At 42.6% G+C, this 13,056-nt stretch overlaps 2 protein-coding genes across 2 annotated transcripts in view; both read left to right on the top strand.

The window, feature by feature from the left end:
* The window catches only part of LOC308360711 (rho GTPase-activating protein 29-like), a gene marked incomplete at its 5' end in the record, with an annotated part of 22,225 nt that extends 15,396 nt beyond the window's left edge, over window positions 1-6,829 (top strand). Inside the window, 6 exons of the mRNA XM_080832760.1 lie at window positions 1-23; window positions 435-572; window positions 992-1,215; window positions 1,696-1,945; window positions 5,059-5,140; window positions 5,520-6,829. The exon at window positions 1-23 is cut by the window's left edge and continues 166 nt beyond it. Of these exons, the coding sequence (XP_080688886.1) occupies window positions 1-23; window positions 435-572; window positions 992-1,215; window positions 1,696-1,945; window positions 5,059-5,140; window positions 5,520-6,454 (1,652 nt within the window). The 3' untranslated portion in view covers window positions 6,455-6,829. The remainder of the gene's footprint in view (window positions 24-434; window positions 573-991; window positions 1,216-1,695; window positions 1,946-5,058; window positions 5,141-5,519) is intronic.
* A 1,118-nt stretch (window positions 6,830-7,947) lies between these two features.
* abca4b (ATP-binding cassette, sub-family A (ABC1), member 4b) overlaps window positions 7,948-13,056 on the top strand; it is a gene marked incomplete at both ends in the record, with an annotated part of 37,243 nt that continues 32,134 nt past the window's right edge. The window contains 5 exons of the mRNA XM_080832759.1: window positions 7,948-8,013; window positions 8,347-8,440; window positions 9,152-9,293; window positions 9,616-9,755; window positions 11,544-11,671. Of these exons, the coding sequence (XP_080688885.1) occupies window positions 7,948-8,013; window positions 8,347-8,440; window positions 9,152-9,293; window positions 9,616-9,755; window positions 11,544-11,671 (570 nt within the window). The remainder of the gene's footprint in view (window positions 8,014-8,346; window positions 8,441-9,151; window positions 9,294-9,615; window positions 9,756-11,543; window positions 11,672-13,056) is intronic.

Here is a 13,056-nt window from a genome sequence, read left to right as displayed (position 1 = left end):
AGAGCAGAGCGCTCACCCTGAAGGTGAAGCTGCTATGTGTTTTGTGCCAACTGTGCCCTCAGTGCAGACCTTTATCAGGCAGCCATGCTGGTTAGTTCCTCCAGTGTGCCGAGTAGGGGAGGTTGCTGTGTGTACCAAAGCTGTGTATTTTAGCACTGTATAGTTTGCCCTGTTCTGGGGTTGAATTGTGGTTTCAATAGAGATGTACTGAGTTTGGATAGTGTTGTGTTACAATGTGTTGTGTGGGATGTCTTGTGTACTTCAGAGTGTGTTGTATATGTCTTGTTGTGCATGAGTCCCACATTTTCTGTATAGCTTGCAATAAGTTGCGCAACTGGTGCTGCCCTACAATAGATGTACTTTCTGATTTTGTATGCAGAGTCGGTCTGTGTCGTGTGCGATTAATAGCAATGCCATGCTCTCTCTGCGTGTAGGGTATATATCGTGTGAACGGAGCCAAGTCGCGTGTGGAGAAACTGTGCCAGGCCTTCGAGAATGGAAAAGAGCTGGTGGAGCTATCAGACCACTCCCCTCACGACATCAGCAACGTGCTCAAACTCTACCTACGCCAGGTGAACAACACCACAGGCGCACAGTCACCACCACCTCCTGCAGTCTGTGCACAACACTAAATCTACCCGAGGCATGCACTCTTTGCAAACATGCCTAAGACAGGTTCATCATAAAACCTCTACATCCAGCAGGGTAGAGTAGTCAAATTCTTTTCTTCAGCAGTTGAACTATGCAAATCTTTCTGATTGAAGTTATACACTAGGATACAGTGTGCAAAGATCAATTGCATTTTTTTATGCCAGGCAGCCGTGCAGAATATAGCTAAATGAAATGCTGGAGATGTACATTTACATTTAAGTCATTTAGCAGACGCTTTTGTCCAAAGCGACGTACAAGGGAGATCATACTGACTGTAGTGCATTGGTCATGCACCTTGTTTATTGTGGAGTGTAATCACCATATATATTTTACGCTGCAGCTGCCAGAGCCCTTGATACAGTATCGTTTCTATAACGACGTGATTGGGATCGCCAAGGAGACTCAGAAGATTGTGATGGTGGAAGCAGCCTCTGAGCATGAGTCGTCAGGGAAGACGCTGAGTATGGAGGTGCAGCGCGTCGTCCTCAAGATGAGGGACTTGCTCCATCACCTCCCCCCGACCCACTACAGAACACTACACTTCCTGTTGGCCCACCTGTACAGGTACATGTGTAAACACACACACTGCATACACACACTGCATACACACATACACACACACACATACACACACACACACACACACATACACATACACACACACACTGTGCATACACACACACACACTGTGCATACACACACGCACACACACACTGTGCATACACACACACTGTGCATACACACACACGCACTGTGCATACACACAAAATAGCTACTGAAGAATGCGTCAGCAGTAAACCAAGTGCTACACATAAATGTGTTAACTGCCGGGGTCTGGTTGCTGGCCCAGATGGTACAGCACTATACAGTGTGTAAGTCTCACTCCCTGACGCCCTAAGAGACATGCTAGCAACAGACTCCAGCAGCCTTGAGCTTGAACCTTCTTCCTAGCAACATTACAGTATATGTAAGTGTATGCTGCTTGCATTTACACTGTAGTGTGCACTTCCCCTGCTCATGTTTTCCTTTGATGTTGTTTCCCAGGGTGTCGGAGCAGGAGGAAGAGAACAAGATGAGCGCAAGCAACCTGGGCATCATCTTCGGGCCCACGCTGGTGCGCGTGCGCCAGACAGGCGCAGAGGTCTCGCTCTCGTCGCTGGTGGACTACCCGTACCAGGCGCTGGCCGTGGAGTTGCTGATCCGCTACCACCAGTCCATCCTACCGCTGCCCTTCACCTCCCCGCCCCAGCAGAGCCTCCGCAGGAACACCCACTCACTGCTCGACGTCAAAGAGGTCAAGGATTACTGCTGATACGCACACAGTTTAAACACAGAATGGATGCAGTGAGAGGGGCAGACAGTGAGGAGGCTTCTGAGGAATGTGAAAGTTTACTTTATCAGTACTAGCTGTCAGCCAATTCTGTTGATGGGTGACTGGTACAGCACAGTCAAAGCAATTGTTGTATACAGCAAGTTTAAATTTACCTCATTGGCATACAGCCTGACTTATTATATATATACAGTCGTGGCCAAAAGTTTTGAGAATGACACAAATATGCATTTTTTACAAAGTTTGCTGCTTCAGTGTCTTTAGATATTTTTGTCAGATGTTACTATGGAAGACTGAAGTATAATTACAAACATTTAATAAGTGTCACTGGCTTTTATTGGCAATTACATGAAGTTAATGCAAAAAGTTAATATGTGCAGTTTTGACCCTTCTTTTTCAAGACCTCTGCAATCCACCCTGGCGTGCTGCCAATTAACTTCTGGGCCACATCCTGACTGATGGCGGCCCATTCTTGCATAATCAATGCTTGGAGTTTGTCAGAAATAGTTATTTTTTTGTTTGTCCACCTGCCTCTTGAGGATTGACCACAAGTTCTCAATGGGATTAAGGTCTGAGGAGTTTCCTGGCCAATGGACCCAAAATATCAATGTTTTGTTCCCCAAACCACTTAGTTATCACTTTTGCCTTATGGCAAGGTGCTCCATCATGCTGGGAAAGGCATTGTTCATCACCAAACTGTTCCTGGATGGTTGGGAGAAGTTGCTCTCGGAGGATGTTTTGGTACCATTCTTTATTCATGGCTGTGTTCTTAGGCAAAATTGTGAGCGAGCCCACTCCCTTGGCTGAGGAGCAACCCCACACATGAATGGTCTAAGGATGCTTTACTGTTGGCTTGACACAGGACTGATGGTAGCGCTCACCTTGTCTTCTCCGGACAAGCTTATTTGCAGATGCCCCAAACAATCGGAAAGGGGATTCATCAGAGAAAATGACTTTACCCCAGTCCTCAGCAGTCCAATCCCTGTACCTTTTGCAGAATATTAGTCTGTCCCTGATGTTTTTCCTGGAGAGAATGGCTTCTTTGCTGCCCTTCTTGACACCAGGCCATCCTCCAAAAGTCTTCGCCTCACTGGGCGCGCAGATGCACTCACACCTGCCTGCTGCCATTCCTGAGCAAGCTCTGTGCTGGAGGTGACTCGATCCCGCAGCTGAATCATGTTTAGGAGACGGTCCTGGCACTTCCTGGACCAAAACATCCTCAGAGAGCAACTTCTCCCAACCATCCAGGAACAGTTTGGTGATGAACAATGCCTTTTCCAGCATGATGGAGCACCTTGCTATAAGGAAAAAGTGATAACTAAGTGGCTCGGGGAACATAACATTGATATTTTGGGTCCATTGGCCAGGAAACTCCCCAGACCTTAATCCCATTGAGAACTTGTGGTCAATCCTCAAGAGGCAGGTGGACAAACAAAAAAATAACTATTTCTGACAAACTCCAAGCATTGATTATGCAAGAATGGGCCACCATCAGTCAGGATGTGGCCCAGAAGTTAATTGACAGCATGCCAGGGCGGATTGCAGAGGTCTTGAAAAAGAACGGTCAAAACTGCACATATTGACTTTTTGCATTAACTTCATGTAATTGCCAATAAAAGCCTTTGACACTTATTAGGTTTCCTCCGGTAGGAGGTAACCTATTGTTTCTGTTAGTATTATTATTATGTTGCTGCAATGGGAGTGAATGGCAGCCCCTAGAACCATATGGTAACTTTTTGTGAAATTTGGCACACTCATTAAGGACAGTCCCTTCTTCATTCTCACCAAGTTTCATGGCTCTCATTACACCACTCTAGCGCCACCAACAGGTCAAAGTTGGACTTTTGTAACACACACAACTTTTGAACCGTATGCCCGATTTTCAAAAAATGAGGCACCATTGGATTCCCTGGATCAAGACGATTGAAACCCACCCCATGGCGTCAATTTCCGGTTATATAGATTTTCCGCTATTGCCAATTTTATCAAAAACCTTTGAAAGCCTACTCCTCCTACAATTTTTGGCAAATCTTCTTCAAAATCACCAGAGATGATCTTCAGACCTAGCCTCACAAAAGTTACGTTTTAGAATTTTGATCCTCACAACCGTTTGTCCGGTACAGCCACTCAAATTCAGCAGAAAAGTCGCCAAACAGGAAGTGAGGTCATATCTTGGCAAATCTTTGACAAATCAACACCAAACTTGATATGTCACTGGAAGACACTACAACATGTTGCCATGTGCAAAGGCAACTTCATATCTTGAAAAATTATTGATATAAAGCAAATTGGATAGATTGTTAACGCTAAAACAATGCTTTACACATCAACAGGTCAAAAAGTGATACTCTGATTGAAGCACAAGTTCATGTGAAGACACTTGAGAATGTTAAGAACACAAATCTGAAAAAAAATTGACTGTAAGATGAAAAGTAGATTTTTGGTGAATATTTGAAACATGCATGCTTGACTACTTGCTAGGGTGGTTCTCTATAGAATGTCTCTCTGTCTCCTCATCCGCGCGGCTCCTAAATCTCACACACTCAGTCTCCCCTTAACACACGCGCAGGCTTTGTTTTACGCACACACATTCTCACAGACACACAGCTTGGTGTCACACACATACATTCTCACAGACACACAGGGTAAGCGCACACACACAACCTCCGCTCAGTCTAAACTTGAGGACAAAAGCATTGTAAATGTTGGATTTGAAATGTAATATCCCATTGGCAAGTTTGCAGCATGGATTTTTCTATACAGTGACAAATTGTCACAAAATTACATTTTTCCCTGGTTCGCAATGTTTGGAGGAGGAAACCGCCATCGCTGCTTGCAGCTATATTTAAATGTTTGTAATTATACTTCAGTCTTCCATAGTAACAGCTGTCAAAAATATCTAAAGACACTGAAGCAGCAAACTTTGTGAAAATGTAAATTTGTGTCATTCTCAAAACTTTTGGCCACGACTGTATATCCCTGTTGGGGTGGTGTGTCGTGTGTGGTGTGATTCAGGTATTGCTCATGTTGTGTTGGTCATGTTGTCATGTTAATGTGGAGTGTTTGTGTTGTTTCAGGCTCAGCCCAACAGGGGGCAGCACCGCCACTCTTGTTTTTCCCCAGAGGGGCAGCTCTCAGATGGGCTTCAGCAGGATACTGGTGCGTCCCATTAAAGCCTGCACACTTTCTTCATGGCTACTGTTATGTTTACCCCATTCCACACCCAATTATCTATCTATCTATCTATCTATCTATCTAATATTAAAAACATCACAATATATCATCTTGCTAGCAGTATTGCAATATATCACTATTGATACATAACCCCTGTATCATGATTCATGTCGTTTCGCTAGATTTTTGCCAAAACATAGCCCTAGCCATGATATTGTAATTTTTGTATCGATTGTGGATCATGTTCCATTATTGAATACATGAAGTTACACTTGACTTTGCCGCTCATCCTCTTAAAACCATTTTTTTCATTCTTCCTGTCTCTCTCCCTCTTTCTATAAATCTATCTCTATTTCACTTTCAGCTTTACTGAGCCCAGGCAGGTTCAATATTGAAGGCCTGAGGTCTGGCGGATCAAACAGAAGCCCAGTAATGATGCGATCCCCACCTGCACTACAACAGCGCTTGCCACTCCGCCCTATGAGCATGCCAGTAAGCGTGCCCGTCAGTGTGCCTCTGCCCGTCAGTGTGCCCATGACCACACTAGTGAGCCTGCCCGTGGAGAGGCAGCTGCTGCCACCTGCCATCCTTGATGCAGACACCGACACGCACAAAGATGCACACAAAGGAGACGAAACCTTTGCTGCTGTAGGCACAGACGGCGGCACACAATCTGAGCCCAATGCAGGAATGGGCCCAAGCATGGCAGCAGACCCAAAGCAAGGCGTATCTGGACCAGATCAACAGCCGGATGGAGCCACGATAGAGGGCACAGACTTGAGCTGCAAAGCAAGTCCAGGCACAGATGTTCCAGACTCAGGCTTGAAAATGGCAGAAAACATGAACACAAACTCAGGCGTACAGGCAGCGCAAGTCCACGTCACAGTGCTAGACACTCAAGTGCTGCGCCGGACGTGGGAGAAGGAGTACCGTCCCCCGCTTCTAACCCCCCGCACGGCCATGATCCTCAGCAACCTTCCCCGTCCATCTGCTGACACAACCTCCGCCATCACCAACACCACAACCACCACGTCTAGCGTCATCACCATGTTTCCCCGCAGCCCTTACTCCGTGAGTGCGGGGCATGGGGGCCCACCGGTGGTCTTCCGGGCTCCGCGGACTCTGCACCCCCCAGTGGGAACTTTCTACCGGCCCCCACAGACTCCGAGTCCCAAGGCAGTCGACACTCCTCCTGCTTCCACACCCACCTCCTCTACCCTCACCTCCTCCACCACCACCAGACAACGGCGCCGGAGCAGCCTGCAAGAACTGGAGCCTCGAGAGGCCCACTTTGTCTGAATACTGTGTGTGTGTGTGTGTGTGTGTGTGTGTGTGTGTGTGAGAGAGACAGAGAGAGTGAGTGAGTGAGTGAGTAAGAGAGAAAGAGAGAGAATATGTGGTGTGTAAGAGTTTTGTGAGATAATTCTATATGACGACAATGCCAAGTGAGCCAGCTTAAACCCATGCCATATTTCTGCAGCCCTCATCTGGGTCCAACCCTCAGTCAAGCCACTATGTTTTAGTCATGTTCTCATGTTAGTTCTTATGAAATGTTCTGACAAGGTTTTTCTCACAGTCCACATCAATTATATATTAAGGAGTTCAGATTTATATTATTATCTAAAACATGTTATTTTATTATGTTTCAAAACACTAATTGTTCTGTCAGGCTAAACTGCATTCCAATGGTATGCAATACAGTTGCATTATTATGATTATAAATGTACCTTTTATATTTTGTATTTTGGTATGAACTGTGAATTTCATGTGTCATGAATTAATACATCGAGTTACAACAGACTTTGCCTCTTGTCTTTTTAAAACCATTTCTTGTTTTTTCTCACAACATAAACAGTGAACATAGTGATGTGAACGCACCAATAGGCTAGTCTCAGAAACGGCCCCAGCCTTGAGTATACTCATCCTTTTTAGATAAGCGTCTTTACTCAATGACCCTACCCGTTCATCTCAACCTTAATCTCAGTTTTTATCTGCCTGTGGTCCGCACCCGTAAAGGCACAGACCCGAAACAAGAGACAGGTCCTTCAAAGCTGTTTACCAACTACTTCTGCGGCTAAACGTGGAGAAACTGTATTATACAAGCAGAAAAGTCGTTACTCTCTTAGTTCTGGTGGAGTATTTTCTTTCTCTTCCCAATTTGAACATGTTGATCTGGAGATTAGAGCAATCTGATTAGCGGTTTCACCTGGGCGCTATGCAGCGCGGGTTTGTGGATCTACCGGTTGTCAGCAGATATTCTCTTCATTCTATCTAAATGTTGAATACCCTGGAATTCTTTTTTCCTGAGGTAAGTAAGCAGGTTTATTTTGGACCTTTCTGTTCCAGCATCCTACTTTATAAACCCGCATCGTGGTCTGTAGTGAACCTCAAGGGGAGGTTTTTGATGTAGAATCCATACCTTCAGTTTGTGATTAGCCAACGTCTACCTGCGCTTGTAATTGGAATTATGTCTTTGTTGAAGACATTTTTGAAGGATTTTATTTTTAGAAGCATGATTCTTATCATGGGAACCTGGTAAATATTAATAATAGTGTTTCATTAAATGTGGAGTGAGATTCCGTCTCATTTTGTGACTTAAATAATGAGCAATAGTTACAGTGGCAGCCTTGTATACTTCTTTTCTTTTGGTTGACTTTTTAACGAGATTGCGTATTTTGAGTCTTATGAAAAAAACTTTAGTTTTGTGGTATCAATTTTCTGATGTACATGCTACAGGCCCCTTCCCACTTTAAAAGCCCCAGAAGGGGTTAAAGCTGCGCAGGCGCGCAGTCATGACGACCGGCAGCCAGATACGGCTTTTGCTATGGAAGAACTGGACACTCAGGAAGCGTCAAAAGGCCAGTGATCCATTGCGCATTTACACCTGTAACGGTCACCCTGCCCAGTGAAAATATGGTTGCCTCAATACAATTATTCTGATGAAATATCCTGTTTATTAACAATGTATGACTACTGATTTGTAAACAAATGTACCCAAAGTGAAATATTGTCCTCAAGGTTTTTTATAGGCAACATAATAGATTTATTTTAGAATACATTTCAACAGAATATGGGACACATTGAGGGACATCTACACCACTGCTTGTATCTCATCGTCATATGTGAAAATCTAGTATTCAGCTGATTTTGAAGGTAGATTGTAACAAGGACTGATTGGGGCATGTTCACAGGTGCGCTTTCTGGTGGAGATTCTGTGGCCAGTTATTTTGTTCATTGGTCTGGTGTGGATGAGGAAAGCAAACCCCTTATACCGCCAACATGAGTGTAAGTCAGTGATCATTACAGTGATAAATCATCAGAGTATTTGCCAGCTGACAGTTATACACAATTTATTTTAAAATCTTTAACTATTACTTAGTATGCATACCTGTGTAACTGCTAACAAGTTACAAAGTGACCATTGCTACGGAATTCCATAAAAAAAGAGCACTATTGCCGTGGATCCCCGTCCCCTTAGGATGTGGACCCAAGTCGGTACAGTGAATAGCATTGTTACCTTACAAGCAGTTGACCCGGGTTGCCAAGCAATGTATGTTTTAACGGACAAAAATGTATGCTAAATACTTCACCTTTACCTTTAATAAATGTAAGTTGTCACAAAGTTACTAATTAAACATAAGGCATACTTAAAACTATGTCATAAAGGTGCTCTGACACGGGGCCATTGGGCCCTGTGAGGTGCGCCCCAGAGGGAGGGCTGGCAACCAAAGTTGCCCGTCCCGAGCAGTGCCCTATTGCCTCCATGGATACGCCATGGCATGAGAGGCAACCATTTTTTTGACAATCATTCGAAAAACATTCCAGACTGATAATATTCAAATTATTGGTACAGAATCTAATTCCATAGCAATAGTGCACTAACTAGATTTCCGGTTCCGTAGCCATAGTTGGTGCCTACAAGTTAAGCAGTTCTATAGCAAGATTCTCATCTGAGGTCCATTATCCACACTTCCTTGTTTTGTGTTATCATCGCAGGTCATTTCCCAAGCAAGGCGATGCCCTCTACTGGAATCCTTCCATGGATTCAGGGCATTTTTTGCAATGCAGAAAATCCATGCTTCCGACACACTACACGCGGAGAAACCCCTGGCGTGGTGTCTAACTACAACAACTCTGTGTAGGTCTTTCTACAAAATTCTACACTGGAGGCAGGGAAACACATTGGGGTGTCTGAATGTTGAAGTGTAGCTGCACTTCTGACTGTACAGTGGGTCTGAAGCTCACTTCTCCCCTCAGTAGCCTTCAGTGTTGAGAAGTGTAGTTGTGTAGTTGATTTGTCTCTGCTATGGAGATCATTTATATTCTGTATCTGCTTCCATATCTGAGTTTTTTGGAGCAGGCTGAAGGCTGTTTTTCAGAATAGGGCTAAAAACAGCTCCCCCAATGGTTTGTCCCAGGGTCTTTATTTTTTGGCCTGTTCCGTAATCTGTTTGCTTCAGGCTGGCTCGGTTCTATGCTGATTCTCAAGAGCTGCTCCTTAATGAGCCAGAGTTACAGCAGTTGGGCCAGCTGTGGGAAGAACTCTCTGTCATGGCCAACTTCATGGACATCCTACGCAATCACCCAGATCGCGTTGCAGGTAAAAACAAAAACATGCAAGCACTCTCTCTTACACACACACACACATGCAAGTTGCATGCACATTATCATCAATAAGCTACACATACACTTCTTGACACAAACAGATTCACAGACTCTCCAGTTCATGTAAACAGACAGTCTAGCACGCACTAATGTCACAGCGTCACAAAAGCAAATACAACCACAACACAAGTTTATGATTTAAACTCATAGGGGAATAACATTTTAGTTGAACTAGGTATGAACTATTCCTCTCAGTCAGTCCAGATTTCCACATCCTCTTTACCCTTAGTTTAGACACATTATAGCTGGTTAACATCTTTTGTAGACGCTAGCTACATGTTATGTGAAAGTGTGTATGTTTATGTGTACCTATGTTTCTATGGTTTCTTATTCATCTTAGTCTGCTTATTACTTCTGTCATTGGAGTGTATATGACCCCTATGGACCCTAGAACCTTTTGGTAAAACGTTTAAAATTTAGCACACTGATTCACCAAGTTTCATGCCTCCGCCTCATGCATTCTAGTGCATCGAATGGGTCGAAGTTAGATGTGCATTGACGCAGTGACTTTTGTACGGCCAATTCTCAAAATGAGGTAACTTTGGATTTCTTGGATCAAGCCTAGTTCAACACACCATATGATGTCAATTTCCATCATATTGGATTTTATTCTTTTTGCTTTTTGTTTTGTGAAAGTGTTTATCTGTGACAGCTGACCAAGATTGGCAGCAAAGCATCGCTTTAAATTATCTCATTAACTGCATGCTTTGTGATGAATAAATCTAAATGAATCTTATATATATATTTATTTGCCATGAGAAGCATTAAAAAATCCATCGGATTTGCCATTGACACAAAGTGACAAAGTAAACAAGTCTTGGCAGTGTGATGTTCACACATTGATGGCATACAACAGACTCTGCAATGAACTTTATGTAATGAAAAATACATTTTATTTCTTTATGTAATAAAGAATACATTTAATTTCTTCCTGCTCTCATAGTTTGTCTATAACAAGTTAGTTAACTAATGTATGTAACGTCAGACTAAACCAACAGCTATAGCACAAATCTTGCTAACTTGTGAACTTTTGTCATCAAAAACGGCCTTAGTATGATGTTATGTATATAACTTATATATGTTTTTTTATATAAATTATATAGTAAAGTCAAATAGCAGTTTCTTCTTGCAGTTATGGTTAAAAAATATTTTACAGATTACTTTTGAGGATTTCCATAGGTTTTTGAGAATCCTACATCTCAAGCTCTGAAACGAGGTTATAAATAATTCCAAGATGAGGCTGATATCATCCAATTACCAATACATCCAAAAATATTGATGCTAGTTCCTTCCACATCAAAAGCAGACAGTGGGGCCAATAGGGCCCTTGCTGAACGATGTACAGTAACATATGGGGTCATCATGGAGTGTGATTAATCTGCGTTCATTTTTATTAATGCGTTATCTTTATATAATTAATTAATCAAAATGAACACGTTATATCAGAAGTAAGCTCATATTTTCTCTAATCTTTGGTCAGTTAACATAAAACTTACTGTGATTGCTTATGGCCATGCCCCTTGACATTATGACATTACGTTTCCATGACAACTTTGCTCTTCTGGGCTCACTAGCCCCCTTATTGCTGCTTGCAAGTATATGTCTTCATTATTTTTGTCTATAGATTGTGTATTTCATCAAGCATTTTCATTAAAAAAACTATTCCAGTGTCATTCATGTTAAGCCTACCACCGTGCAAACTTTTCCTACATCTCTTTTCTAGGCCATGGGTTGAAGATTGAGGACATCCTGAAGGATGATGAGACCCTCACGTCGTTCCTTCTGCGAGATGCTGGACTATCTGACTCAGTAGTGGATCAACTGGTCAATGCCCATGTCAGAGTTGAGCAGGTAGGCAAGGAAAACTGATCTGGTTTCCCGAACGGTGTCTCTTAGTGTTTTGTGAAGGCTTGAAAGGTATACCTTACTAATGTTGTTTACTTTTCTATGCGTGTTTTCCAAACCATCTCCTAAGAGTCCCCTAAGAGAAACCTCCCTACGTATCGGAGTCTGAATTCGTGTTTCAGTCATCGATTATTGTCATTCACATAGATTTGAGCATAGTGAGATGAATATGATGGGCATGTCTCAGACATGGAGTGCAGATGATTATTATTATTATTATTAGAAAGAACATCTACAACAAATATTGAGAAGGTCAACATTTTAAAAAGGTTTCCAAATAAAGATGGCTGTAGGCTAGAAGTTGCTCATAGACTTTTATTCACAAGGGTTTAAAAATGAACAGCTAATTAATTTACACAGAAATTATATAAACAAAATGTAATGTTTGTTTTATCTGGTGTAGTGGTCCAGGGCAACCTTATAAAAGTGTCTCTTATGGAGGTTATACTTAGCTAAAGAGCTTAAGTTATGGGAAACACCTCGAAACATTACTGAACATATTAAGGTATAACTTAGGCTTCCCCTCGCGCTAAGAAGACTGTGGGAAACCCTGCCCTGGTATCTTTGTAAAACTGGTGGTCAGTGTTGCCGTTGAACAGACTTCAACTGGTTTACTGTGGTGTTTGGTAGAATACAGTAGAGGAGTGATGACTTGTAGATTTGTGTTTAGTCCGCAGTAGAATCTAGATGATCCAGGGTGGTACAGGTAATACCTGATTGAGTCATAGATCAGCTCTTCTGATGAGGCAGACAAACTGTCAATTTGTATAATTTACAACAGAAAGGAGTCAGGTCTGGCTTGAGTTCACTCAGTCTATAACATTTGCTCTGCTTTCCGTGCAATCATCTCCCTCAACACCCCACATTGCGAGGGAAGACCTATCTGTTGCGTTTCCAAGTGATATAAAGACACATACTATATCTTAAAGTTAATAATGTTGGTCTCAGGTTGGGAGTTTTTGTATGATATTCCCTGACCAGAAACAGCTGCAGAGCATTACCCTCTATTACAGATGACAGTTACATTATTTGTCATTCCTACTTAACATCAGAATAATCTTCCATAATGTCATATGGTGATAGTTAGGAGTGGGTTAATGCTTCATACTTGCACATTCACAGATGCAGTGTAATGTGGTTGTTTAACATAGACCGTCTTCTCCGGCTCTCTAGTATGTTTTCTAATCTGTGTTCAAATTGACATCAAGCATGGTCTCTAGTAAGTGATTAGATAGTGTACATAACACGTATATCTCACAGGTTTGGATGAAGTAGTTTGTATATGGTGCTGACTGGTCCCTTCCTAATTCGTGATTGGTTTATTTTGTTAA

The sequence above is a fragment of the Sprattus sprattus genome (assembly GCF_963457725.1).
Source record: "Sprattus sprattus genome assembly, chromosome: 2".
In the NCBI taxonomy this organism is placed as follows: Eukaryota; Metazoa; Chordata; class Actinopteri; order Clupeiformes; family Clupeidae; genus Sprattus; species Sprattus sprattus.
Note: the sequence above shows the minus strand (reverse complement) of the source record. Positions and strands in the feature narration are given on the sequence as shown.